Consider the following 26,536-nt stretch of genomic DNA (forward strand, 5'->3'; position numbering starts at 1 on the left):
ACTCTCGTATCGGGTTTCCCCCTTGGTTCGCACTTCCAGCTCAGTATCGCAGTAACTTCTCTCGGCATGAGACAGAACTCCTTACGCATTTTGTTATAAACTACAATTTCAACAGAGGAAGGACCATCCTGAGCAGTGGGAGCCGGATGGGGGGCAGTCCTGAGTGGAGGGGTGCCAGCTACTGGAGCAGAAAGGTGGGTGTACAACCCACAGATCCGAGCCATAGCCTACATTTCGCATGAATCGCTGAAGTTTGTGGGAGGGAGACCCGGTTGGGTGGATTTAGAATTTCAACTATCCAGGCTCACTTAGTAGTTGTTATTATGTCTGGGTGTTATTATTGAGTCTGTGCGTTACTACTGCGTGTGGGTTACTACTACTGAATGTGTTATTATTGTGTTTCTATGTTATTACCATGTGTGTTTGTTATTATTGTGTCTGTGTATCCCTATTGTTTGTGTGTTATTACCGTTTCTGCGTTATTATTGTTCTATTATTGTGTTTGCGTGTTATAACTGCTGTGTGTCAGGTTAATATTGTGTCTGTGTGTTATTAGTGTGTTCCTGTATGTTATTAGTTTGTTTGTCTTATTGTGTGTCATTATTATGTTTTTACTGTCTGCGTGTTATTATTGTTTTTATTGTTAGTAATAACACAGACACACAATGTGAACAGTGTGTGTTTGTTATTATCGGGCCTATATGTTAGCACTGTGTCTGTGATGTTGTTGTTATGTGTTCGTGTTATAACTGTGTGTGGACTGTGTTGCTATTGTGGCAGGTCTCATCTGTCTGTCAGAGGGGGCCGGGCTACGCGTGGTGCATGCTGGGGAGGAACAATATGGCGGCTCCCACAGGCACACATGACATCTGAGGAGAAACGAGAGAAGCAAATATCCCGTCTGTGTGGGAAGGACTCACACACGCTCTCTCGCCTCCGTCAGTACTTCCACTGCCTTTACCCTGTCCGGATTGGCTGATTCACCTCCAGATGTGGAGAGTGACACAGCTGCTGTGGGGGGGCCGCTCCTTGCGTCCCCTCCTAACCCAGGCTTCAGTCCCCCTGTGTCCCCTCCTGTCTCAGTCCCCGCGCTCCTTCTCTCTTGGTAAGTCTTCTAGCATCTGCAATAGAGTGTTAGCTCTCTGGCATGTGGAGCGACGCTCTGCAGGGCTCTGGCAGTGGGGAATGGTTAATGGAGCAACGCTCAGCATGGTTCTGTCAGAGCAGGGGTTAAGAATACAATGCTCTGCATGGTTCTATAAGGGGGAGGGGTTAATGCTGTGATGCTCTGGCAGGGGAAGGGTTAATGCTGTTGATGCTCTAGCAGGGGAAGGGTTAATGATGGTGATGCTCTAGCAGGGGAAGGGTTAATGATGGTGATGCTCTGGCAGGGGAAGGGTTAATGATGGGATGCTCTTAAGATTCAAAACCAATAACTGTAAAATGAAGTGTGGCACACTGTATCAGATTACCGACATAACTACTAAGTCATGGGGCCTGGCACTCTAGGGTCCCCATGGCATAGTATCTACGTCATCTCATTGCTTTTTTTTGTAGGGGATATCACGCTCTCCTGTGATCACCCCACCGGCAATCAAAGGGTTCAATGTGAATTTATTCTGCAAGGTTCTGGCCCTGCTCTGAGGATGTTCCTCAGGGAGACTATCTAGTCCCCAAATTCCCTGGTGCCTGTCTGTTTCTCCTGTGGCTTCTAAATTTTCTATAACCGCAACTATGGAGATGGCGCTAACATTGGGGAACTTTCACAGTTCCTGGGTAGTTTGGAGTAAGTTATCCAGACTTGGAATGGGATGAGGATCCTCTCTCTCTCTCTCTTTTAAACTTGGGTGGGGTTCCCCCTTCACAAAATCCAACAATTTGTTTGGTGTATGGTGTTTTTTTCCCCCCCTATGGACATTTAATATGGCTGCTTGGGAGAGATCATGGGGAGGTCCGACAAAGTTTTTTATAATTTTGTGGATGGGTGAACAAGACTGAAACAAGCCCTGCAAGAATCCTAGTTCTACAACATACAGTAGGTGCGCTAATAAAATATCATATATTATAAAATGTTCATGCTATGCTGGATCCAGTCAGGCATATTTTTATTCTCACTGGTTGATGTGTGTCAATGTTTGCAGTACCTCTATACTGTACTGCTGAAGCACTTTACAAATAAGTATACCAGAACATCTGAGAAGATTAAGGGTGGAATATAATGATAGATTAGGATGTCACACACATTCAGTTGTCTATTCAATTTTTTTTAAACGATTTAATATATAATATAGTTTCTTGCTGGCAAAAAAAAAGAAAAAAAGAGCACATACGATTAGGCTCAATTTCTAGTAAGAATATTGTCATTGTTGTGGTTTGAATGTTGTTCTAGTAACAGCTGAGGAGCCCATTGGTTAGATCTCGGTACTTTCAGCCAATCACATAAGCTTGTAGATGACTGATCTAATAAATGCTCAACTTGTTTTAGGGACGTGATCTGCAATTTCTTCTGTTTATGTATATGTCATAGGTACATAGAAATAAATCCATAACTACGTGTGACATGGATAAAATTCTTTGCATGTAATAAACCGCATGTGTTCCAGAGTCCTTCCTAGGAGGGGTCAGTGCTTGAAGCTTCTCTGTTTTGCAGACGGAATGGACCCTCTAAAGGGGTAACGCTCTGCAGGGGTGGGATTAATGTAAGTGGGGGGGGGGGGTAATATTGCGATGCTATACAAGAGTGGTTAATGTTGAGATGCTCTGCAGGACAATGGGATTTGATCCGGATGAATTTTATGCCTAAACCCAAAGAAACTGATCGCTGGAACAATAAGAGGGCGATGTACGGGGTATACGACAATATCGGGATCCTGGGTGAGGACACACCCACTGCATAACCTGGCCATGCCCGCTGCGTAGGATGACCCTGCTCAAAAGGCCAAACACTCCCACCCAGTCCTGCACACGGCCCCCTTCATGTCCCTGATCTTGCTCCATATAATTGCTCCCACCTCACTGTCTCTGTCATGAGGGATCAATCACTCCCTTCTAAATCCTTCTCTGGGACCCCCATGTCTTCCCTCCCGTTAATCCCATCCTAACTCTTCCCTCTATCGATTCTTACGCCTGTCCTGTCCTCCTTCCCCACCACCATAGACTTTCCTCTGTCAAAACCCACTTCTCCCCACAAGATCTCTCTTCCCTCTAGTTCCTCAACCCCTTTTCTGACTCGCCCGCTTTGTTTCCTCCTCACCACCACGACTATTCCTCTCTTTCCCCCCCAGGAGATTTTCAGGCGCATCCTCGGGATCTGATTAAGGCCCCGATTTGGCTGAAGGGCTGGTGCGGGAATGAGCTGCAGAGATGTATTCGCAAGCGTCAGATGGTGGGGGCGAGAATGTTTGTGCAGGAGAGAGAGAATCTGGAAAAGAGGATCCGCTTCCTGTACAAGAGGTTTAACCGCACCGGCAAGCACCGCTAGGACTGGCACTGCCAGCAAAAGGCTCGGCACCTCTGACACCATACACCCACCTCTAGGACTGCACCAGCCCTGCTCTCCTTGGCTTCCAATAAATGATTTTCTACGGAGTCACTGTTCTCTGTGCAATTCCTGTATTCTTTCCCACACACAGAGCTGTAGCTGCGGTCTGCAATTCCAGTACAACCCCCTCCCCTTCTCCATCTCCATCTCGGGGTGATCATAACACTACTTCAGTTAGTGATGGTCACTACTGGTCCTTCTTCGCAAGTCCTGCTGCATTGTAGCACTATGACTGAAAAGTGGCAGGGCGGCTAGTGATGGGGTGTTAGTCACGTCATCAGTCTGTGTATAAAACTCTGCAGAGAGAGCTGGTAATGCAGAACACAGTGATACTTCTCCGCAATGACATCAGACCATTACACTACTACAAAATTACATCCCAATATGACCCCCGTCTGTGTGTCTCTGCCGTCAACCACTGGTCCTCATGATGCCCATGGGTCCTGCCCCTAGAGTGTATCTGCCAACACTGTTAGCAACCAGAGGACGCAACAATCCTAAACCCAGGTGGACACGGTACTGGGAAGGGAGATGGAGAGTGGTGGGCTTATCCTCTGAGGGGGGGTAATAAGGGGAAGAGATGGAGCCAATTCTTTGTGAGAGGTAATAAAGGATGGGATGATGGGGGTGTAGGCGATGCACGCAGAGATAACAACAGGAAGCTTGTGGTTTGGAAAAGTAAATGTATGCTTTTATTCCCCAACTCAAAATGCAGCTCCAGCAAGCAAACAGTATGTGTGTATATGTATATATCTATGTAGTAACAAACGTCAGGCCCAGTTTCTCTCTGCAGCACAGGAGCAGCAACACTGCTGCCTGCCATTAAAACCTGACAAACTCAGCTGGGCTAGTTAATCCTCCTGCTTCCTCTTGGCCGAGATTAACTATTTGCTATCTGACACCCGACATCCCTAGGTGTTTATTTATAAGATATTTTACCAGGAAGCAATACATTGAGAGTTACCTCTCGTTTTCAAGTACGTCCTGGGCACAGAGTTATGATGACAAATAATACATGGTTACAAATACAGTTACATAAATGAACAGGGTATACATTATATACAAGACATTGCATGCACAGTTAGAGATAATATACTGTATATTATAGGCTTATGTAACAGTTACAGACCAGGTTAAAATGTGAGACAGCTTTGGTTTTGAAAGAACTTAGACTGGTGGTGGATGTGAGAGACTCCGGTAGGTTGTTCCAGTTTTGGGGTGCACGGTAAGAGAAGGAGGAGCGGCCGGATACTTTGCTGAACCTTGGGACCATGAACAGTCTTTTGGATTCAGATCTCAGGTGTTGGTAACAGGCTTACCGATCCTCTAAGAGGGTAATGGGGCCTTGGGATATGGTTATCAGACGTCTGAATTTTCCTGGCCATGTACTCTTTTAGGGGCATTCAAAATGGGTCCTGCTTGCGTTTTTAATATGCCCGTTTGTCTCGGTTAATACCGGGTCCGACAAATACTTGGAAATGATGCTCCAACATCACTGTCACGATGAACAGCTTAAGAAAGGGGTGCGCAAACTTTTTGCACTGCGCCCCCCCTGCCTGCTCTCCCCCTGTGTCGCGCTCCGCTGCAGCATTAGATGACGCCTCCCTTGCAAGACCGCTGAAACGGGGGGGGGGGGGGTGAGGGGGGGCAGCATCGTAACTCTAGTCCTGGGCCCTGGGAAATCTGTCTGCGGCCCTGGTGGTTCATGTATCTGATGTGGGTATGTTTTGGTCATTATGTATCCCGTGTCTGTATAAGTCTATTGTGTTTGTATCTAATCTTTGTATATGTGTGTGTATTATATGTATGAATGTATGGCATGCTAGCCCACTAGCCCAAAATATGCCAGCCCCTGCTTATACCCCACATTTCTTGGATCTGTGGGAGACTGCACAGGCCTCTATGGACGTGTCCTGTCACCCACTTGTCACTTTCTCTTGACCAGAGACACTTTTATGACTGGGTAGCTTGACAGGAGAATTCTTTAATTTCCTATTTAATCATGGAGTATCAAATACTTAATTCTCTCCATGTAGTTAACAGATTCATGTTACCCGCATCACCCTGCTCAGAGGGTTCTCCTGCATGCACATGTATCAATTGCATTAACCCCTCTTGTAACCTTGAGGGTGACATTATATTACTAGCTGATATACCCGGCGTTTCCCGGGAGTACATTTTCCCGCTCCCCCTCTGTCTCCGCTCACCTCCCCCATTCCCAGCTCGGTTACCCACCCTCTCGTTAAGCTCCGTTCCCCCCCGGGACACCTCACATCACTGTCCCTCCCCTGCACCGGACAGCACTCTCACCCCCCCCCTACACTTCACAGCACTCTCTGCCCCTCCACCCCACATGACTCCCCCCCCCTGCACCCCACATCAGACTCCCCCCCCCTGTGCCCCACATCAGACTCCCCCCTGCACCCCACATCAAACTCCCCCCCCTGCGCCCCACATCAAACTCCCCCCCCTGCACCCCACATCAAACTCCCCCCCCTGCACCCCACATCAAACTCCCCCCCTGCGCCCCACATCAAACTCCCCCCCCCCTGCGCCCCACATCAAACTCCCCCCCCCTGCGCCCCACATCAAACTCCCCCCTGCACCCCACATCAAACTCCCCTTGCACCCCACATCAAACTCCCCCCTGCACCACATCAAACTCCCCCCCCCCCCTGCGCCCCACATCAAACTCCCCACCTGCGCCCCACATCAAACTCCCCCCCTGTGCCCCACATCACTCTCCCCCCTGCGCCCCACATCACTCTCCCCCCCTGCGCCCCACATCACTCTCCCCCCCTGCGCCCCACATCACTCTCCCCCCCCTGCGCCCCACATCACTCTCCCCCCCTGCTCCCCACATCACTCCCCCACCTGCGCCCCACATCACTCACCCCTCTCCTGCGCCCCACATCACTCCCCCCCTGCGCCCCACATCACTCTCCCCCCCTGCGCCCCACATCACTCTCCCCCCCTGCGCCCCACATCACTCTCCCCCCCTGCGCCCCACAACACTCCTCCCCCCCTGTGCCCCACAACACTCCTCCCCCCCCCTGCGCCCCACAACACTCCCCCCCTGGGCCCCACAACACTCCTCCCCCCCTGCGCCCCACAACACTCCTCCCCCCCTGCGCCCCACAATACTCTTCCCCCCCGCGCCCCACAACACTCCTCCCCCCCGCGCCCCACAACACTCCTCCCCTCCCCCTGCACCCCACAACACACACCCCCCGTGGGCCTCATTATTCTCCCCCCCATCCCCTGCGCTTGTTTCCCCCCTCCGGCGCTGGGTCACCCTTTCTCCGGCGCTCCTTCCCCGCTCCCCCTTCCAGGCGCTCCTGGCGGTCCCCGCTGAGGGGGCGTGTGGTCAGGAGGAGAAGCGGCGGGCGCTCCTTCCCCCTCCCCGGCGGTCCCCGCTGAGGGGAGCGGCGGCGAGTGGTGCGTGTCGGCGGCGGGGTGTTGAGGTCAGGTGGCGGGCGGGTTGTGAGGCGGCGGGGCGGGTGGAGGTGAGGAGCTGCGGGCGGGTGCTGTGTGTCAGGCGCCGGGGCCGGTGGAGGTGAGGAGCAGTGGATGGAGGGTGTGAGCGGCGGGTGGGGTGGATGGTACCTGGCGGTCCCGCTACGGTGGGTTTGCACTGGGTTTAGGGAGTTTGCTGCATGGCGTGTGTCTCTCAGGCAGAGGGGCAGGCGGTGTGAGGAAGCTGAGGGTGAGGGTGTGTGTAGCCCTGTTGTTTGTGACGTCACCCCACCCCGCAGGCCAATCAGCAACAACCCACTGACAAACAAACAATTTTTCACATGTATATATATATATATATATCTATCTCTATTGCTTGTCATAACTTATTCTACGTATTTTCACATCACTATGATTGTATACATTTTCACAGTTCAGATGTATACATATCATCACTAAGAGTTGTACTGAACATGAATGGTCTAAATTAATGTTAATTTCTAATGGTAAAGAATAGTGTCCTTGTGATTGACCCTCGGAGCCTGGTATCTGGGAGGTGTTATAACTTGTCCTTGTGATTGACCCTCGGAGCCTGGTATCTGGGAGGTGTTATAACTTGTCCTTGTGATTGGCCCTCGGAGCCTGGTATTTGGGAGGTGTTATAACTTGTCCTTGTGATTGACCCTCGGAGCCTGGTATTTGGGAGGTGGTATAAGTTGTCCTTGTGATTGCCCCTCGGAGCCTGGTATTTGGGAGGTGTTATAACTTGTCCTTGTGATTGACCCTCGGAGCCTGGTATCTGGGAGGTGTTATAACTTGTCCTTGTGATTGACCCTAGGAGCCTGGTATCTGGGAGGTGTTATAACTTGTCCTTGTGATTGACCCTCGGAGCCTGGTATTTGGGAGGTGTTATAACTTGTCCTTGTGATTGACCCTCGGAGCCTGGTATTTGGGAGGTGTTATAACTTGTCCTTGAAGTTATCCAACTCGCATCTAGTATGCATCACCCCTAGTGACGCCTCTGGGCACATGCAGCTAATCTTGTCATTTTAATATAACAAAGAGAGTTGATTCCTGAACAAAATGCATTTTGTGAATTGTTTCATTACCACTTAACCCACACAGTAACTTTTATGATACTGTCCCCCCCCCCCCCCCCCCCGTGACAGAGGGCAGCAGAGTAAAGTTATTTTAGTAAGAGGGTTAACCTCTTGGGTGCCATACTGCACACAAACTTTAACTGTTACATGGCGTTATCGTGACACTGACAATGATTTCCAAGCTCGGGATGATATACTCTGATGGTGACCATCACATGTGGCCGTGGATGTGTTGTGGACGCCGGTACTGCCCCTGTGATGGTGGACAAAGTGTACCGGTTGTTACAGAAGTTCTGACCCCTCGTTCAACTCTCTTCCCACCCCTCCCCCTTTCTCTTGTGTCTCCCCTCCGGTGTCTATGCTCTTTCTCCTCTCCTTTCTCCCCTGTACCACGTATGTGGCCCCGCGTATGGTTGCCAGGTGTCCAGTATTGAACTGGACCGTCCAGTATTTGGACACTCTGTATGTGTTCAGTATTACCTCTGGACATACAATAGTGACCTGAACCGGAGTAGGGGGGGGGGCAAAGGATTTCCTCGAGGGGGGGGAGAGAGAGTGCGAGGGAGCTGGACAGCTTGCTCCATCCTGATTGGCTGCTGCTGGGTAATGCAGCCAATCAAGAATAGGTGTCAGGAGCCTGGGGTGGGGTGAAGGAGAGGATGAAACAGCATGGAGCGATGAGAGGTGTGTGTCTGGGTCTCGAGCACGTTGTACCTTTCACATTGTGTCTAGTATTTTTGGAGCAGCCACCTGGCAACCCTACCCCCCATGTATTCAGCACCATGCGTGTGAATGTGGACAAGGTGCTGCATTGGGAAAAGGATCTGCATCACGTTCAGACCACGGCAAAGGAGCTGGAGATCAGACTGCAAGTATCCTAGAATAGTGCAGCCAAGCACCAGAGGACGTACTGCTGGGGCTGGGACACCCAGGGCTACGAGCCTGTCTACTGACACTCAGGGGCCACAAGACTCTCCAACTCTTTCACACCTCCCCCGTGATACAGGGATGCAAGAGCCTCCTCCATGCTGATACACAGCAACCTCAATGCTGTGTCACCCTGGCTCTGTTTGCAGATTGGGATTTGTGCAGTGTTTCCACCTTCAGATTTCCGATTTCCAGGTCCAAATCCTCCATTTCCTGCTTTTTCCTGAGATCACATTTCCTGGTCACATTTCCCTGTCTAAAAATGTATTTAAAAGTCAATGATGAGTAGATGTAACCTTGAACATGTAATGTTGAATGTAGGCATATACACATTGTATCATAGAAAAACATACGAGTAGCACAGCACAGACTTTTATTTCAAAAAGGTACCGTTCCAGGAGTTGACAATATGCATTGAGTCGGCAGCGGATATTCACACTCAGTAGGAAATAAAATGGAAAAAAATAAACATCCCAGCCAGGAATCGAACCCTGGTCCACTCTATTAATGTGAAAAAAACACTAGATGGCGCTCTACTGTACCACAAGCAGTGAAAATAAAATCTTATACAAAAATTGTGCAGTGTAACAAAATTCAAATAATAAACAGTGAAATATATTAATAACAGTGAAATAAAGGCAAAAACAACTTATCACTCGACCCTGACAAAAGACTGTTCCAGAAGTCTTGCAGCAATGGTGTAGAGGAAGTTCCAGGGGAGCGTCGCCGTATGCACATAAAAAGAAAAAAACAGTGGATAGTGTAATATTGTAAAAAACAATAAAAAGTGAAAGTGAATAACAAGTTCCTACTCACAAAAGTAGCAGGAATATAAGCATGTGAGTGACTGATACTCTGTGATGCAGCTCGTTCCGGAGGTTTGGTATATGGGTCAGCACATTTTTATGTCCAAAATCACTGGATCCGAAAAAAATCTGGTGGGTCACTGGAGCTGAGCCACACTATTGTTTTCTCCAAGGATCCTCTGTTTCCCAAGACATTCACCTTTTTATATTCTTATCTTTAGTCTTTTAAGGTCCTCTGCAACCAGATATCACTGCTTCAGCATGGCTCTCTCAGCAGTGTCTCTCACTCTCTGCAAGCTTCTTTAACCAGCTTCTGGTAGCTGGGGAGCTCCTCTGTCTCCCCCTTCTCTGGGGAAAAACTGCAGACAATAAAATTAAAGTGATATATATTCTGCGTTCTTTCTTGGCTCATATGTGATGTCTACTTACAAGATGTAAGTCAAAATCAAGCGGTTTTGACACTCAATGGTCTCTGCTGTACAGATATTCCCACCAGGTGATAGGGTCTCCAGCTCTCAGCTCCGCAGCAAAGTGTATGTAAAAGAAATATAAACCATAGTGCAGACCAGTATAATGTAAAAAAAACTCGACTTTATGGGGTTTAAAAAATGAACACTTACAATAAAAACAAGTATTTCAGGCATGTACCACAATCATTGTGATCAAAGAGAGAAGGATTTTTGGTTTAAACTTCAGGCTCACCCGCCTCCTCCGGTGTGGCTTGGTGTGAACAACCACTCTCAGGGACTTTGTACCTCCAGCGGTGGGCGCGTTGATCCAGGTATCTCTCCCCTCGTGGGTTCCCTCTTTTGTGGGCAGCTGTTATGAGAGGGTGATCGACCCACAAAAGAGGGAACCCACCATGGCCTAAGGACTCGGGCATGGTGCCTCGGGCCGCGCTCCTGCTCTGCCTCGCCTGCAGAAGCTGGTGCTTTTTTGTGGCCTGACAGGTGAGGCAGTGAGCGCGCTTTGGGGGCAGGGTGAAGGCGAGGTGGGGCGGGAGGCGGGGCTAGTCCCTCATCCCCATTGGATGTTTGCTGTCACGTGACCGCTCCTCCGCTCCCTTCAGCGCGTATATTTAAACTTGCCTGTCGCCTGCATTTCCACACGCATGCGGAAGCGGCTCCTAAGGCTGCGGTCCCACTAACTACTACAGCGCACGCCTGTGCGATCAAGCCCCGCCTCCCCAGTTCCTCCGGTCCCAGTCCCTACCTTGTCGCGCACCTTTCCCCAGCGGTGCGCGACAGGTTTTCAGGCAGGCAGGGGAGTTTGAGGTTGGAATTTGCGACGGAGGCATGGCCACGCCCCCGCCGGCGGTTCAGCCAATGAGGGCGAACCAGCCGCGGGACGTCATGGACACGCCCCTGCAAACCTACCGCCACGCCCCCTCCCATCGCAAACGTTCTCTCTATTTGCGGCTATATGCACTCAACTTAACTGAGTGCGAATAGCTGAGCTGCTATGAACACTGTAATGTCAATAGGCTTCTATGCCTTTATTCACTATTAAAGCATCAGAAAGTCTTATAGCTCAGTGGTAATGCTGCAGCCCATTAACAGAGTGGACCAGGGTTCGATTCCTGGCTGGGATGTTTATTTTTTTCCCATTTTATTTCCTACTGAGTGCGAATAGCCGTGCGGCTATTTGCACTCAACTGTGAATATCCACTGCCCATTGAGTCTCAGACCTGACAGGTTCATCAGCACATGATGTGAATGGCATGAAAACATAGGACAATGAGAATGTGAACGTGATGCAGACAGAGCGCAGGTCTCTCCCGGGCTCTGCGTCCTTCTCTCTCAGTGACATACTGTACTTTGGGAGAAAGACAGAGGGGAGGTCAATCTCCAAGTTTCTATCTGTGACTAAGACAGAGGGAAAGAGAGGGATGGTGAAAGAGAATCAGAGAGAGAGAGGGAATTAGGCAGGGATAATCTCCCCATCTCTCAGGGAAAGAGGGGTGGAGAAACAAAGACAGAGAGGGGGTGAGAAGCGGAAGTGAGACCGCTCTAGGACGTTTGGTCGCTGCGACCAAATGGCCGCCGCCTGCTAGGGTAAGTGCCTTACCCTGAAATCACCTACCCTAAGCCCTTACCCTAAAAGCCCCTACCCCAAACACTTACCCTAAAACACCCTAAAAGCCCCTTCCTCAAACCCTTACCCCAAAAACATTCTATCCTAAGCCCTTACCCTAAAACACCCTCCTCTAAGCCCTTACCCTAAAAGCCCCTACCCCAAAACACCCTACTTTAAGCCCTTACCCTAAAACCTTCTACCATAAGCCCTTACCCTAAAACCCCTTACCCCAAACCCTTAACCAAAAACCCCTTACCCTAAAACATCTTACCCTAAAACCTCCGACCCTAACACCCTAATCTAAGCCCTCACCTTAAAATCCCATACCCTAAACCCTAAAACCCCCTACCTGAAAACTCCCTACCCTAAACCCTTACCCCAAAACCTCCGACCCTAAGCCCTTACCCCAAAACCTCCGATCCTAAACCCTTACCCTAAAACACCCTACTCTAAAACACCCTACTCTAAAACACCCTACTCTAAGCCCTTACCATAAAACCCTACCCAAACCCTTACCCTAAAAGCCCCTACCCTAAAACCCCCTACACTAAGCACTTACCCTAAAAAAAACTCTACCCTAAGCCCTTACGCTAAAACCCCCTAAATGAACCCCTTACCCTAACCAGTAATAAAATTTACCTTTTGAAGCGGCCGGCGGTGGGGATTCCAGCAGGAGATCAGCTGCGGCGGAGGGTCCGTCTGCAGAGAAACGGCGGCCATTTGGTGCGACCAAATGTCTCATTCTGAATTAGACAGGGGGAATCTCCCCGTCTCCGTCACTCGCATGGAAAGAGGGGCAGAGGTGACAGTGGGAGAGAGTAGAAGACAGGGGGACTCTCCTCCTGTCTCTTCTCTGTCACCCAGAGAATCTCCCCGTCTCTCCTTCACTAAGAGAAAGAGGGATAGAGAAGGAAAAGGGGACAGAGTGAGACGGGGACAGAGTGAGACGGGGACAGAGTGAGACGGAGACAGGGGGACACGGAGAGAGGGGGACTTTACCTTGATAACCCTGAGTCTCGGATTCATCAGATAAACAGGCTGTGGCAGATGCTTTAACATTTAGTAATATCACTTGCGAATTGTTTTTTTTACATTTTATCAAGATCTAGAGAAATGGCAATCTTTCATGCCAAATCTAAAGCAAAGTGCAACTCAAATATGTACCACGTATTTCTACAGCAAAGGTCCCACGTGTGAATGTAGTAGTCTACGGAGAGATTTCTTCCTCCAGGTGGGAGGTGGCGGTACCTGTGCTGCAGCAATACGCTTAAAAGTATATATTTTTGTTGTACTTTTTTTTTTAAAGATTTTTTTTCTCACTATATTCTCCTGTTATTTAATCAGTGTTAACTGCACTGTAGCTCATTTAGTGCTCCTAAATGTTAACCCCTTGGGTACCACATACATGTCACGCATCTCGTGCTGTTGGCTATATTATTGTTTCGTGTCCCCTTCTCTCTATGCAGTGGAAGAAATACAACAGCCGCAGTATAGAATAGGCAGTGTATGACCTGCTGAGATGGGGCTATCCTGATGTGGGTGCAGGCTTACAATGTTTTGGCCAAAGGCTTGCAGTAAATGACCTATAGTTATGAAGAAAAAATATAGAAAAAACATATAGTAATGTACTACATAACTTGTCCTATTGAATGTGCATTGGGGCATCTTTGTTTTATTGTTATCTATTGCGATGGAAAACAATTGCTTTTTTTTAAGTGTTTCAGTCACACGTTGTAATATCTCCCCAGGCCATACCTTATCACATTTATCTTGCTTTCTTAGCTTCTCTACAAATATACCTGTACTGGGCAAGCTCTCAATAAACTGAATAAATGGTTCAAGGGGAAGGAAGGGTAATGGAGCGATGCAGATCTGTGTATTGTGACTCAGGCTTTTCTGAATAGTATCACCACATTGATCCTGTCCACTCTGGTCATGGCCTGAAAGTGGCAACCTCGTACTTGTCCCCTGTCTCCCTTCACTGCGTGTCCTTCCGTCCCCTGTATATCCCTCCTGTTCCATTTATTATCTGTCACCTTCAGGGATTGAAGAGCAGACTTCTTGCTGCAGCCCAGACACTGCCTCTGATTGGTTGGTTGGTGTCGTTATGTCCTGTTCTCATTGGTCAGAGCTCTGGGATATTTCCTGTTCTTTATCTGTGCTCCTAGCAGGCTCTGCTGCACTAACTCAAAGGACTCAGTCTCTGTTTAACATTGTAACATGTCAGTGTATCAAAAAGAAATACTAATTACAGGCAGAAATCATTGGGATGGGTTAGGGTGAAGGAGTAAGGCTGCGGCCAGCCAGGGAGCTGGCGCTCATGCGCGGTGACGTCACGCTCCTTGCTCGGCCGGGAGATTTGTGGCTAGCTAGGTGGGAGGGGGGGGCGGCATGACGTCACAGAGCTGGTTCACCCTCATTGGGCGAACCGCTCACGTGACACGTGAGACAAATTCAATTTTGCTTGCTTCGGCAAGCAGCTAAGCGCCGAGCAGGCGCTCGCTCACGCTGGCCACACACATTACTGCAATGTGTTTCATCGTGGCCACGTGAGCCCGCTCAGCGCCACCCTGGCCGCTGACCGCAATGGTGCAGTCAGCACAATCAATTTTAATTTGCCCAGCCACGCGGCGCGCGCGATCATGAGCGTGCACGTAAGCTCACGGGCGCTGGGTGCTTGCTGAGACAAATTGACTTTCAGGCATGCTGATGGGTCACATGACCTCAGCCAATCAGCGCCAGTTAGTGTTTTGGCCACGCCCCCTGCTCACGCTGACAGAAAAAGTTGCCGGACACACGAACGCTCATGCTTGTAGAGTTGGTGATGTCACCACTTTAACGTTATGATTGACGTGGACAAAAGATAAAAATGGACGAGTGTAATGATTCTCGTATGGAACCTGTCATCAGACAGCTGTAGTCCCACATCTTGCCACAAGCGATATGACCTATTCTGAAAGTGATTTGCACGTGATACTCTTTAAAGAAGATTACAGACTACGGCACTGTCACGGTAGACCAAGCTTATTAACACTTTACCATCTGGGTCCTTTGATTAAATAAAGCATGAAATACAATTAATGTTATTTATTCACATAAAGAACACACACCCAGCTTGAATTACATAATTAACACGAATAACACACTTACTTCGGATGGGGCAAAACGAAATATGTCCACGGAATGAAATCAAGTCTCGAGGCATCATTCCCAAACGTGGGGTGATGCGCAAAAAGAGCCGTGTAACAGTCCTTGGCTAGGGGCGCGAGTGGCAACCCGTTTCTCCGCCAAAAGTAATATTTTCTTTCCCCCAATGCAGGATTAATAAGCCAATCTTTAGTCCGTACGAATACTGGAAGCTGGATACAAATCTTTGGTTACAATGGAATCTTCTTTACATGATGGACTTTAGATGAATCTGACATCTGATTGCTGCACCAACTATTAAAAACTTCAAAAGTCTATCTTTTCAGTCTTCAGCGAATTACTGCGTGGGAACCAATTATCCCACCTATGGCAGAGTTCTGCCAGGTTCGCCAAAAAAACTGGCACAAAGCCTCAGTATCACAACTGAGCGTGTGCGAACCTGGCCCTTCCCCGCTTAGCATACCAGACCATGCCTACTTCCCAGGACATCTGTCAGGACAAACTGTTCACCTTTCCCCCTCCCCACGTAACCTTAGGCCTCGGGCATGGTCAGCGCTTAGGCGCTCTGCTGCTCGGCACTGAGCCCCTGCAGCCGCAATGAGAGCAGCTTTAGCAGGGGCTCGCGCACGCTTCCGCACGCCTGCGGAAGCGTGTCTTAAATCTTTAGTTTCTTCGCTTGCCGGAGCGCAGGGCCGGTCACGTGAGCGGTTCGCCCAATGAGGGCGAACCAGCTCTGTGACGTCACTGGCCCACCCTCAGACGGCACGCGCTCTAAGGCCAGGAAAAGCACTGCTTTCCCTCAGCCTCAGCGCGCCTCCGCACGGCTTCAGTCTCTATGGACTAAGTCTTAGAATGTCAATCCCAGAAACAGGGGAACCACATAACATGGGGGCTCAGAAGTCCAAATTATGCATGGCTTCCTCCCCGAGGTTTCCTACTAAGCATTTAAAAGCCCAGTATTACACACCCTACGTGTCACCTCCCTGTTCTGGACTGAATGAAGGAAAATCCCCTTCTGTCTATAATGTCAACAAAGATAAACTAGGATAGCTTTAATGCATCAATTTTTTATAATATATTTGCAGTATCACCACCCTTGCTGCCAACAAAAGGTTTAACACCTCTAGGACAAATGTCTCTTTGAACTATTAGCCATAAGCCAACTCTGAGTCTCTGCAGGACTAAAGTTTAAACATATTAATCTTGGGGGATGGTTAAAACACATGCTCTTTTCCCATTTATTCAAAAACAATGTTACCATAATTCATACATTTAACACGACATGATTTCCCCCTGAACCCGTATACTGGATTCAGGGTACCTGGGCATTTATGTGGGCACCTCTGCTATACTAGGGGAATCCCTGCTATATCTGCAGATATATTTTAACCCCTTCATACCCATTTACCTTTTATTTTAATAAAACAAACCTGCTCAGTCTTATACCTGCCTGGAGTGTGGGGATAAACATTAACCCCTTATGCCCCGTGTAGGTTGTGGGTATTTTTCACACAGTCACAGTAATGCATACACAAGGCCCGGGCCCAAGAGCTGACATTCTACATTTTAACTTAAAACCCCTATAACTCTCTTCACCTTATCCCTGGTGAGAGATGTACTGAACCCCACGCTGGGGTCTAGGGTTTGGGCATATTCCAAGAACCTTTAATGTAATTCAGTTCCCTGCCCGGTTTTACTGTCCTGGTTTGTGCTGAAGCAGGGGGATTTGGCGGTGAGCTGCAAACTGCGTTCTAGGGAGGATTTTGCCCGGTGATCTGTGTTACTCATGTTCTCAGGAATCTGGGGGGATTCCTGAGTACATGTTTCGAGGTAACCCACAACAGTGGCCCCTGTCTACCCAAACACACCATGAGAACATTTTACCATAAAGTCACTCCTGAAACTCACGCCCTGCACATCCCCGCTGGCTGGCAGTCCTGGAACAGTAAAACCACATACATTTTTATTATACCTACAGTTATATACCACAATTGGGTTGAAGAGCTGACACTCACAATTCCCCAATATAGCTCAGGGGCACATTTCACACACCGTATTATACCTTTTCAGGACTGCAGCCAGCTCTGGACTGGAGAACTGACACTCCACAGTCACCTTTTATGATTCAGGGGCCCCCCAGCTGGGCATAATGCTTTAATTGGTGGCCTGGGGACCCCTTCGCCGTCACAGGCACCTCCTGCAGTAGAGGGTACACACGGCACCAGTTGCTGTTTATTCCCACTTTCTTCACTCCACCAGGTAGCACAGAGCTGTTTTCCATGCAGACATCAAAGGATCTTATCAGAAAAAAAGTCTTATCTTAATCTGAGAAAATGTTCTTGGAAATCTATGAATAGCACTTAGTAAAAGGGGATAGCCAGTCACATACAATTACGTACATTTTTTTAATAAATAAAAAACCAATAGAAACCGAGTTAATTGCTATACGGTTGGAAAACATAGCTCGTCATGACCCTGTATTCAGAGCGGTACGCAGCGAGGGGCTTTAGAATAAAGGCTGGTGCAGCTGTACATAGTTTAAAAAAATCAGTAGCCAGGGATTTTTTTTTATCAGAAAACCGACCCTGTATTGTGCAGAATGGGGGGGAAAATCTTTAAAAAAAATAAACATACAGGGGGAACTGTTCTTTTAAATACCCCAACCCCATCACAAGTTTATCTGTCCCTTGTCCAGTTGTCATTTGTCTAATTTCCTTGTCTTTCCGTCTCACTTATCTCTCCATCTATCTCCCTCATCCCTCTCTTCTTTCTCTCTCTCTCTCTCTCTAATCTCTCCATCTATCGCCCTCCCTCCCTCGCCTCTCTCACTCCATCTCTGCTTCTGAACATGAAGGCTGTTGTGATGAGGACGATGAGGGATGAGATGATGTAACCCAGAGCTCCCGATGACACCTCTGCAGATGAAAAAAAAAAACGTGCTGTATTCATATGCATCACTGTGTCATTGTGTCTCTCACTGCTTTTCTGTGTATGTCACTGTGTATTTGTGTCTGTCACTTTGTTGTATTTGTGTGTGTCACTGTGTTGTATCTGTGTGTGACACTGTGCATTTCTGTGTGTGTCACTCAGTTCTAGAATCCTAAGCAAAAAGGTGCAGGAATTCGCTTCTGCCTTAAAAGGTCTGTGTGTGCGTACGTGTGTGTACATGTGTGCGTCCGTGTGTTACCTGCAATTATAGAAATTTATAAAAATAAGAAAAGGTTTATTAACATTTTGGTTGTACAGCAGGGTCCTTTCTCAATATATAGAGCATAATAAAACACAGCTTTATGTAGCGCTGTTCCCCCCCCCCCCCCTGCTCCTCTGGGAGATCATGCTACAGGTGTCATTGTGTTAAATACCTGTGAGGGTCCAGGAGATGCTGAGGGTCCGCGTTGGTACGGGGAAACAGGACAGACATTCAGTGATCCTTCAGGCTCTTCTCATGTCCACGCCTCCAATCATAGCAGGCTCCAGGTGTACTGAAGACAGTCCCCACCATGACAATTCTCAAGCATACCCCTACCCAATAGACTGTAACTTAGGCAGGGGTATATAAAACAGGATCCTTTATTGTAACATCCACTGCAGTTGTTATTACAGCGAATGCATGGGTTTTCAGGATAGCTCCCAAGCCTCTGGATGGTGCCTGGCTTCTCTCAAGGGAGGCATTGCTTGCAGTCTATTAGATCTTTTCACCTCAACCCCCTAGGGGGCTGAGAGAATGTCTCACTCCCAGCCGGGTGGAACTAGAACTCCAACTCAACCCCAGAAGGGGAAGAGCTCAACTCACTATAATTTAGAGTGCCTCCTCCTTAGTGCAGAAGGGGAGGGTACCTTGGCTGCACCTGGATTGTGTAATTCATTTGCCACGCCTCACCTCCCCTCCTGCAACTCAAGGAAGCTTCATGAGGAGGGGGGGGGGGGGTAAACCCACAGGATAGCCTGCCACTACCTGTAGCTACTAGGACTTACATGACAGGAAGGCAGAAAGTATAGTCTGGACCAGCCATGGCTACATCTGTATATCCTAAGAATACTACAATCCGAGAAACCCCAGAGGTGGGACAGAGGGGGAGCGGCTGCACGGTTAGGCAGAAATGGGACAGGGGAGCGGCTGTACGGTTAGGCAGAAATGGGACAGGGGAGCGGCTGCACGGTTAGGCAGAAATGGGATGGGAGAGTGGCTGTAAGGTTAGGCAGAGATGGGACGGGGGAGCGGCTGTACGGTTAGGCAGAGATGGGACGGGGGAGCGGCTGTAAGGTTAGGCAGAGATGGGACGGGGGAGCGGCTGTACGGTTAGGCAGAGATGGGACGGGGGAGCATCTGTACGGTTAGGCAGAGATGGGACGGGGGAGCGGCTGTACGGTTAGGCAGAGATGGGATGGGGGAGCGGCTGTACGGTTAGGCAGAGATGGGACGGGGGAGCATCTGTACGGTTAGGCAGAGATGGGACGGGGGAGCATCTGTACGGTTAGGCAGAGATGGGATGGGGGTGCATTTGTACGGTTAGGCAGAGATGGGATGGGGGAGCATCTGTACGGTTAGTCAGAGATGGGATGGGGGAGCATCTGTACGGTTAGGCAGAGATGGGATGGGGGTGTGGCTGTACGGTTAGGCAGAGATGGGACGGGGGAGCGGCTGTACGGTTAGGCAGAGATGGGACGGGGGAGCATTTGTACGGTTAGGCAGAGATGGGATGGGGGAGCATTTGTACGGTTAGGCAGAGATGGGATGGGAGAGCGGCTGTACGGTTAGGCAGAGATGGGATGGGGGAGCATCTGTACGGTTAGTCAGAGATGGGATGGGGGAGCATCTGTACGGTTAGTCAGAGATGGGATGGGGGAGCATCTGTATGGTTAGGCAGAGATGGGATGGGAGAGCGGCTGTACGGTTAGGCAGAGATGGGATGGGGGAGCATCTGTACGGTTAGTCAGAGATGGGATGGGGGAGCATCTGTACGGTTAGTCAGAGATGGGATGGGGGAGCATCTGTACGGTTAGGCAGAGATGGGACGGGGGAGCATCTGTACGGTTAGGCAGAGATGGGACGGGGGAGCATCTGTACGGTTAGGCAGAGATGGGATGGGGGAGCATTTGTACGGTTAGGCAGAGATGGGATGGGGGTGTGGCTGTACGGTTAGGCAGAGATGGGATGGGGGAGCGGCTGTACGGTTAGGCAGAGATGGGATGGGGGAGCATCTGTACGGTTAGGCAGAGATGGGATGGGGGAGCGGCTGTACGGTTAGGCAGAGATGGGATGGGGGAGCATTTGTACGGTTAGGCAGAGATGGGACGGGGGAGCGGCTGTACGGTTAGGCAGAGATGGGACGGGGGAGCATCTGTACGGTTAGGCAGAGATGGGATGGGGGAGCGGCTGTACGGTTAGGCAGAGATGGGACGGGCGAGCGGCTGTACGGTTAGGCAGAGATGGGATGGGGGTGTGGCTGTACGGTTAGGCAGAGATGGGACGGGGGAGCATCTGTACGGTTAGGCAGAGATGGGACGGGGGAGCATCTGTACGGTTAGGCAGAGATGGGACGGGGGAGCATCTGTACGGTTAGGCAGAGATGGGACGGGGGAGCATCTGTACGGTTAGGCAGAGATGGGACGGGGGAGCATCTGTACGGTTAGGCAGAGATGGGATGGGGGTGTGGCTGTACGGTTAGGCAGAGATGGGATGGGGGTGTGGCTGTACGGTTAGGCAGAGATGGGATGGGGGTGTGGCTGTACGGTTAGGCAGAGATGGGACGGGGGTGTGGCTGTACGGTTAGGCAGAGATGGGATGGGGGTGTGGCTGTACGGTTAGGCAGAGATGGGATGGGGGTGTGGCTGTACGGTTAGGCAGAGATGGGATGGGGGTGTGGCTGTACGGTTAGGCAGAGATGGGATGGGGGTGTGGCTGTACGGTTAGGCAGAGATGGGATGGGAGAGCGGCTGTACGGTTAGGCAGAGATGGGACGGGGGAGCATCTGTACGGTTAGGCAGAGATGGGATGGGGGTGTGGCTGTACGGTTAGGCAGAGATGGGACGGGGGAGCGGCTGTACGGTTAGGCAGAGATGGGATGGGGGTGTGGCTGTACGGTTAGGCAGAGATGGGATGGGGGTGTGGCTGTACGGTTAGGCAGAGATGGGATGGGGGTGTGGCTGTACGGTTAGGCAGAGATGGGATGGGGGTGTGGCTGTACGGTTAGGCAGAGATGGGATGGGGGAGCATTTGTACGGTTAGGCAGAGATGGGACGGGGGAGCGGCTGTACGGTTAGGCAGAGATGGGATGGGGGAGCGGCTGTACGGTTAGGCAGAGATGGGACGGGGGAGCATCTGTACGGTTAGACAGAGATGGGACGGGGGAGCATCTGTACGGTTAGGCAGAGATGGGATGGGGGTGTGGCTGTACGGTTAGGCAGAGATGGGATGGGGGTGTGGCTGTTCGGTTAGGCAGAGATGGGACGGGGGAGCGGCTGTACGTTTAGGCAGAGATGGGACGGGGGAGCATCTGTACGGTTAGACAGAGATGGGATGGGGGTGTGGCTGTACGGTTAGGCAGAGATGGGATGGGGGTGTGGCTGTACGGTTAGGCAGAGATGGGATGGGGGTGTGGCTGTACGGTTAGGCAGAGATGGGATGGGGGTGTGGCTGTACGGTTAGGCAGAGATGGGATGGGGGTGTGGCTGTACGGTTAGGCAGAGATGGGACGGGCGAGCGGCTGTACGGTTAGGCAGAGATGGGATGGGGGTGTGGCTGTACGGTTAGGCAGAGATGGGATGGGGGAGCGGCTGTACGGTTAGGCAGAGATGGGATGGGGGAGCATTTGTACGGTTAGGCAGAGATGGGACGGGGGAGCGGCTGTACGGTTAGGCAGAGATGGGATGGGGGAGCGGCTGTACGGTTAGGCAGAGATGGGATGGGGGAGCATTTGTACGGTTAGGCAGAGATGGGACGGGGGAGCGGCTGTACGGTTAGGCAGAGATGGGATGGGGGAGCATTTGTACGGTTAGGCAGAGATGGGACGGGGGAGCGGCTGTACGGTTAGGCAGAGATGGGATGGGGGTGTGGCTGTACGGTTAGGCAGAGATGGGATGGGGGTGTGGCTGTACGGTTAGGCAGAGATGGGATGGGGGTGTGGCTGTACGGTTAGGCAGAGATGGGATGGGGGAGCGGCTGTACGGTTAGGCAGAGATGGGACGGGGGAGCATCTGTACGGTTAGACAGAGATGGGACGGGGGAGCATCTGTACGGTTAGGCAGAGATGGGATGGGGGTGTGGCTGTACGGTTAGGCAGAGATGGGATGGGGGTGTGGCTGTTCGGTTAGGCAGAGATGGGATGGGGGAGCATCTGTACGGTTAGACAGAGATGGGACGGGGGAGCGGCTGTACGTTTAGGCAGAGATGGGATGGGGGTGTGGCTGTTCGGTTAGGCAGAGATGGGATGGGGGTGTGGCTGTACGGTTAGGCAGAGATGGGATGGGGGTGTGGCTGTACGGTTAGGCAGAGATGGGACGGGGGAGCGGCTGTACGTTTAGGCAGAGATGGGATGGGGGTGTGGCTGTACGGTTAGGCAGAGATGGGATGGGGGTGTGGCTGTACGGTTAGGCAGAGATGGGATGGGGGTGTGGCTGTACGGTTAGGCAGAGATGGGACGGGCGAGCGGCTGTACGGTTAGGCAGAGATGGGATGGGGGTGTGGCTGTACGGTTAGGCAGAGATGGGATGGGGGAGCGGCTGTACGGTTAGGCAGAGATGGGATGGGGGAGCATTTGTACGGTTAGGCAGAGATGGGACGGGGGAGCGGCTGTACGGTTAGGCAGAGATGGGATGGGGGAGTGGCTGTACGGTTAGGCAGAGATGGGATGGGGGAGCATCTGTACGGTTAGACAGAGATGGGACGGGGGAGCGGCTGTACGGTTAGGCAGAGATGGGATGGGGGAGCATCTGTACGGTTAGACAGAGATGGGACGGGGGAGCGGCTGTACGGTTAGGCAGAGATGGGATGGGGGTGTGGCTGTACGGTTAGGCAGAGATGGGACGGGGGAGCGGCTGTACGTTTAGGCAGAGATGGGATGGGGGTGTGGCTGTACGGTTAGGCAGAGATGGGATGGGGGTGTGGCTGTACGGTTAGGCAGAGATGGGATGGGGGTGTGGCTGTACGGTTAGGCAGAGATGGGATGGGGGTGTGGCTGTACGGATAGGCAGAGATGGGATGGGGGTGTGGCTGTACGGTTAGGCAGAGATGGGATGGGGGTGTGGCTGTACGGTTAGGCAGAGATGGGATGGGGGTGTGGCTGTACGGTTAGGCAGAGATGGGATGGGGGAGCATCTGTACGGTTAGGCAGAGATGGGACGGGGGAGCATCTGTACGGTTAGGCAGAGATGGGATGGGGGTGTGGCTGTACGGTTAGGCAGAGATGGGATGGGGGTGTGGCTGTACGGTTAGGCAGAGATGGGATGGGGGTGTGGCTGTACGGTTAGGCAGAGATGGGATGGGGGTGTGGCTGTACGGTTAGTCAGAGATGGGATGGGGGAGCATCTGTACGGTTAGGCAGAGATGGGATGGGGGTGTGGCTGTACGGTTAGGCAGAGATGGGATGGGGGTGTGGCTGTACGGTTAGGCAGAGATGGGATGGGGGTGTGGCTGTACGGTTAGGCAGAGATGGGATGGGGGTGTGGCTGTACGGTTAGGCAGAGATGGGATGGGAGAGCGGCTGTACGGTTAGGCAGAGATGGGATGGGGGAGCGGCTGTACGGTTAGGCAGAGATGGGATGGGGGAGCATCTGTACGGTTAGACAGAGATGGGACGGGGGAGCATCTGTACGGTTAGGCAGAGATGGGATGGGGGAGCGGCTGTACGGTTAGGCAGAGATGGGATGGGGGAGCATCTGTACGGTTAGACAGAGATGGGACGGGGGAGCATCTGTACGGTTAGGCAGAGATGGGACGGGGGTGTGGCTGTACGGTTAGGCAGAGATGGGACGGGGGAGCGGCTGTACGGTTAGGCAGAGATGGGATGGGGGTGTGGCTGTACGGTTAGGCAGAGATGGGATGGGGGTGTGGCTGTACGGTTAGGCAGAGATGGGATGGGGGTGTGGCTGTACGGTTAGGCAGAGATGGGACGGGGGAGCATCTGTACGGTTAGGCAGAGATGGGATGGGGGTGCGGCTGTACGGTTAGGCAGAGATGGGATGGGAGAGCGGCTGTACGGTTAGGCAGAGATGGGATGGGGGTGTGGCTGTACGGTTAGGCAGAGATGGGATGGGGGAGCATTTGTACGGTTAGGCAGAGATGGGACGGGGGAGCGGCTGTCCGGTTAGGCAGAGATGGGATGGGGGAGCATTTGTACGGTTATGCAGAGATGGGATGGGGGAGCATTTGTACGGTTATGCAGAGATGGGATGGGGGTGTGGCTGTACGGTTAGGCAGAGATGGGATGGGGGAGCGGCTGTACGGTTAGGCAGAGATGGGATGGGGGAGCATTTGTACGGTTAGGCAGAGATGGGACGGGGGAGCGGCTGTACGGTTAGGCAGAGATGGGATGGGGGAGCGGCTGTACGGTTAGGCAGAGATGGGACGGGGGAGCATCTGTACGGTTAGACAGAGATGGGACGGGGGAGCGGCTGTACGGTTAGGCAGAGATGGGATGGGGGTGTGGCTGTACGGTTAGGCAGAGATGGGATGGGGGTGTGGCTGTACGGTTAGGCAGAGATGGGATGGGGGTGTGGCTGTACGGTTAGGCAGAGATGGGATGGGGGTGTGGCTGTTCGGTTAGGCAGAGATGGGATGGGGGTGTGGCTGTACGGTTAGGCAGAGATGGGATGGGGGTGTGGCTGTACGGTTAGGCAGAGATGGGACGGGGGAGCGGCTGTACGGTTAGGCAGAGATGGGATGGGGGTGTGGCTGTACGGTTAGGCAGAGATGGGACGGGCGAGCGGCTGTACGGTTAGGCAGAGATGGGATGGGGGTGTGGCTGTACGGTTAGGCAGAGATGGGATGGGGGAGCGGCTGTACGGTTAGGCAGAGATGGGATGGGGGAGCATTTGTACGGTTAGGCAGAGATGGGATGGGGGTGTGGCTGTACGGTTAGGCAGAGATGGGACGGGGGAGCGGCTGTACGGTTAGGCAGAGATGGGATGGGGGTGTGGCTGTACGGTTAGGCAGAGATGGGACGGGCGAGCGGCTGTACGGTTAGGCAGAGATGGGATGGGGGTGTGGCTGTACGGTTAGGCAGAGATGGGATGGGGGAGCGGCTGTACGGTTAGGCAGAGATGGGATGGGGGAGCATTTGTACGGTTAGGCAGAGATGGGATGGGGGTGTGGCTGTACGGTTAGGCAGAGATGGGACGGGGGAGCGGCTGTACGGTTAGGCAGAGATGGGATGGGGGAGCGGCTGTACGGTTAGGCAGAGATGGGACGGGGGAGCATCTGTACGGTTAGACAGAGATGGGACGGGGGAGCGGCTGTACGGTTAGGCAGAGATGGGATGGGGGTGTGGCTGTACGGTTAGGCAGAGATGGGACGGGGGAGCGGCTGTACGGTTAGGCAGAGATGGGATGGGGGTGTGGCTGTACGGTTAGGCAGAGATGGGATGGGGGTGTGGCTGTACGGATAGGCAGAGATGGGATGGGGGTGTGGCTGTACGGTTAGGCAGAGATGGGATGGGGGTGTGGCTGTACGGTTAGGCAGAGATGGGATGGGGGTGTGGCTGTACGGTTAGGCAGAGATGGGATGGGGGTGTGGCTGTACGGATAGGCAGAGATGGGATGGGGGTGTGGCTGTACGGTTAGGCAGAGATGGGATGGGGGTGTGGCTGTACGGATAGGCAGAGATGGGATGGGGGAGCGGCTGTACGGTTAGGCAGAGATGGGACGGGCGAGCGGCTGTACGGTTAGGCAGAGATGGGACGGGGGAGCATCTGTACGGTTATGCAGAGATGGGATGGGGGTGTGGCTGTACGGTTAGGCAGAGATGGGATGGGGGTGTGGCTGTACGGTTAGGCAGAGATGGGATGGGGGTGTGGCTGTACGGTTAGGCAGAGATGGGACGGGGGTGTGGCTGTACGGTTAGGCAGAGATGGGATGGGGGTGTGGCTGTACGGTTAGGCAGAGATGGGATGGGGGTGTGGCTGTACGGTTAGGCAGAGATGGGATGGGGGTGTGGCTGTACGGTTAGGCAGAGATGGGATGGGGGTGTGGCTGTACGGTTAGGCAGAGATGGGATGGGAGAGCGGCTGTACGGTTAGGCAGAGATGGGACGGGGGAGCATCTGTACGGTTAGGCAGAGATGGGATGGGGGTGTGGCTGTACGGTTAGGCAGAGATGGGACGGGGGAGCGGCTGTACGGTTAGGCAGAGATGGGATGGGGGTGTGGCTGTACGGTTAGGCAGAGATGGGATGGGGGTGTGGCTGTACGGTTAGGCAGAGATGGGATGGGGGTGTGGCTGTACGGTTAGGCAGAGATGGGATGGGGGTGTGGCTGTACGGTTAGGCAG

General features: G+C 51.9%; 2 protein-coding genes across 8 annotated transcripts in view; one reads left to right on the forward strand and one right to left on the reverse strand.

Moving 5' to 3' along the window:
• Positions 1–806: 806 nt before the first annotated feature.
• On the forward strand, positions 807–3,589 carry MRPL51 (mitochondrial ribosomal protein L51). Its single transcript, XM_075612692.1, has 3 exons — positions 807–1,105; positions 2,767–2,874; positions 3,285–3,589. Exons 1-3 carry the CDS (start codon positions 991–993, stop codon positions 3,479–3,481), a joined length of 420 nt encoding a protein of 139 aa, XP_075468807.1. The 5' UTR covers positions 807–990; the 3' UTR covers positions 3,482–3,589.
• A 5,791-nt stretch (positions 3,590–9,380) lies between these two features.
• TAPBPL (TAP binding protein like) overlaps positions 9,381–26,536 on the reverse strand; it is a 44,252-nt gene continuing 27,096 nt past the window's right edge. For 2 of the 7 annotated variants that reach the window (XM_075612700.1, XM_075612698.1), the window contains exon 6: positions 17,442–17,968. In XM_075612700.1, the coding sequence (XP_075468815.1) occupies positions 17,853–17,968 (116 nt within the window). In that variant the 3' untranslated portion in view covers positions 17,442–17,852. Of the gene's footprint in view, positions 10,190–10,259; positions 10,350–12,545; positions 12,794–13,942; positions 14,110–14,978; positions 17,351–17,441; positions 17,969–26,536 lie in introns of those variants that run through there. The other 5 variants (XR_012803625.1, XR_012803624.1, XR_012803622.1 and 2 more) reach the window with 5 other exon arrangements.

This window comes from Ascaphus truei, chromosome 8 (genome assembly GCF_040206685.1).
Source record: "Ascaphus truei isolate aAscTru1 chromosome 8, aAscTru1.hap1, whole genome shotgun sequence".
Lineage (NCBI taxonomy): Eukaryota > Metazoa > Chordata > Amphibia > Anura > Ascaphidae > Ascaphus > Ascaphus truei.

Coding starts and splice junctions, on each gene's coding strand:
- MRPL51 (XM_075612692.1), top strand. CDS start 991: ATGTGGAGAGTGACACAGCTGCTGTGGGGGGGCCGCTCCTTGCGTCCC. Junction 1,106..2,766: donor CCCGCGCTCCTTCTCTCTTG/GTAAGTCTTCTA, acceptor GATGCTCTGCAG/GACAATGGGATTTGATCCGG. Junction 2,875..3,284: donor CGACAATATCGGGATCCTGG/GTGAGGACACAC, acceptor TTTCCCCCCCAG/GAGATTTTCAGGCGCATCCT.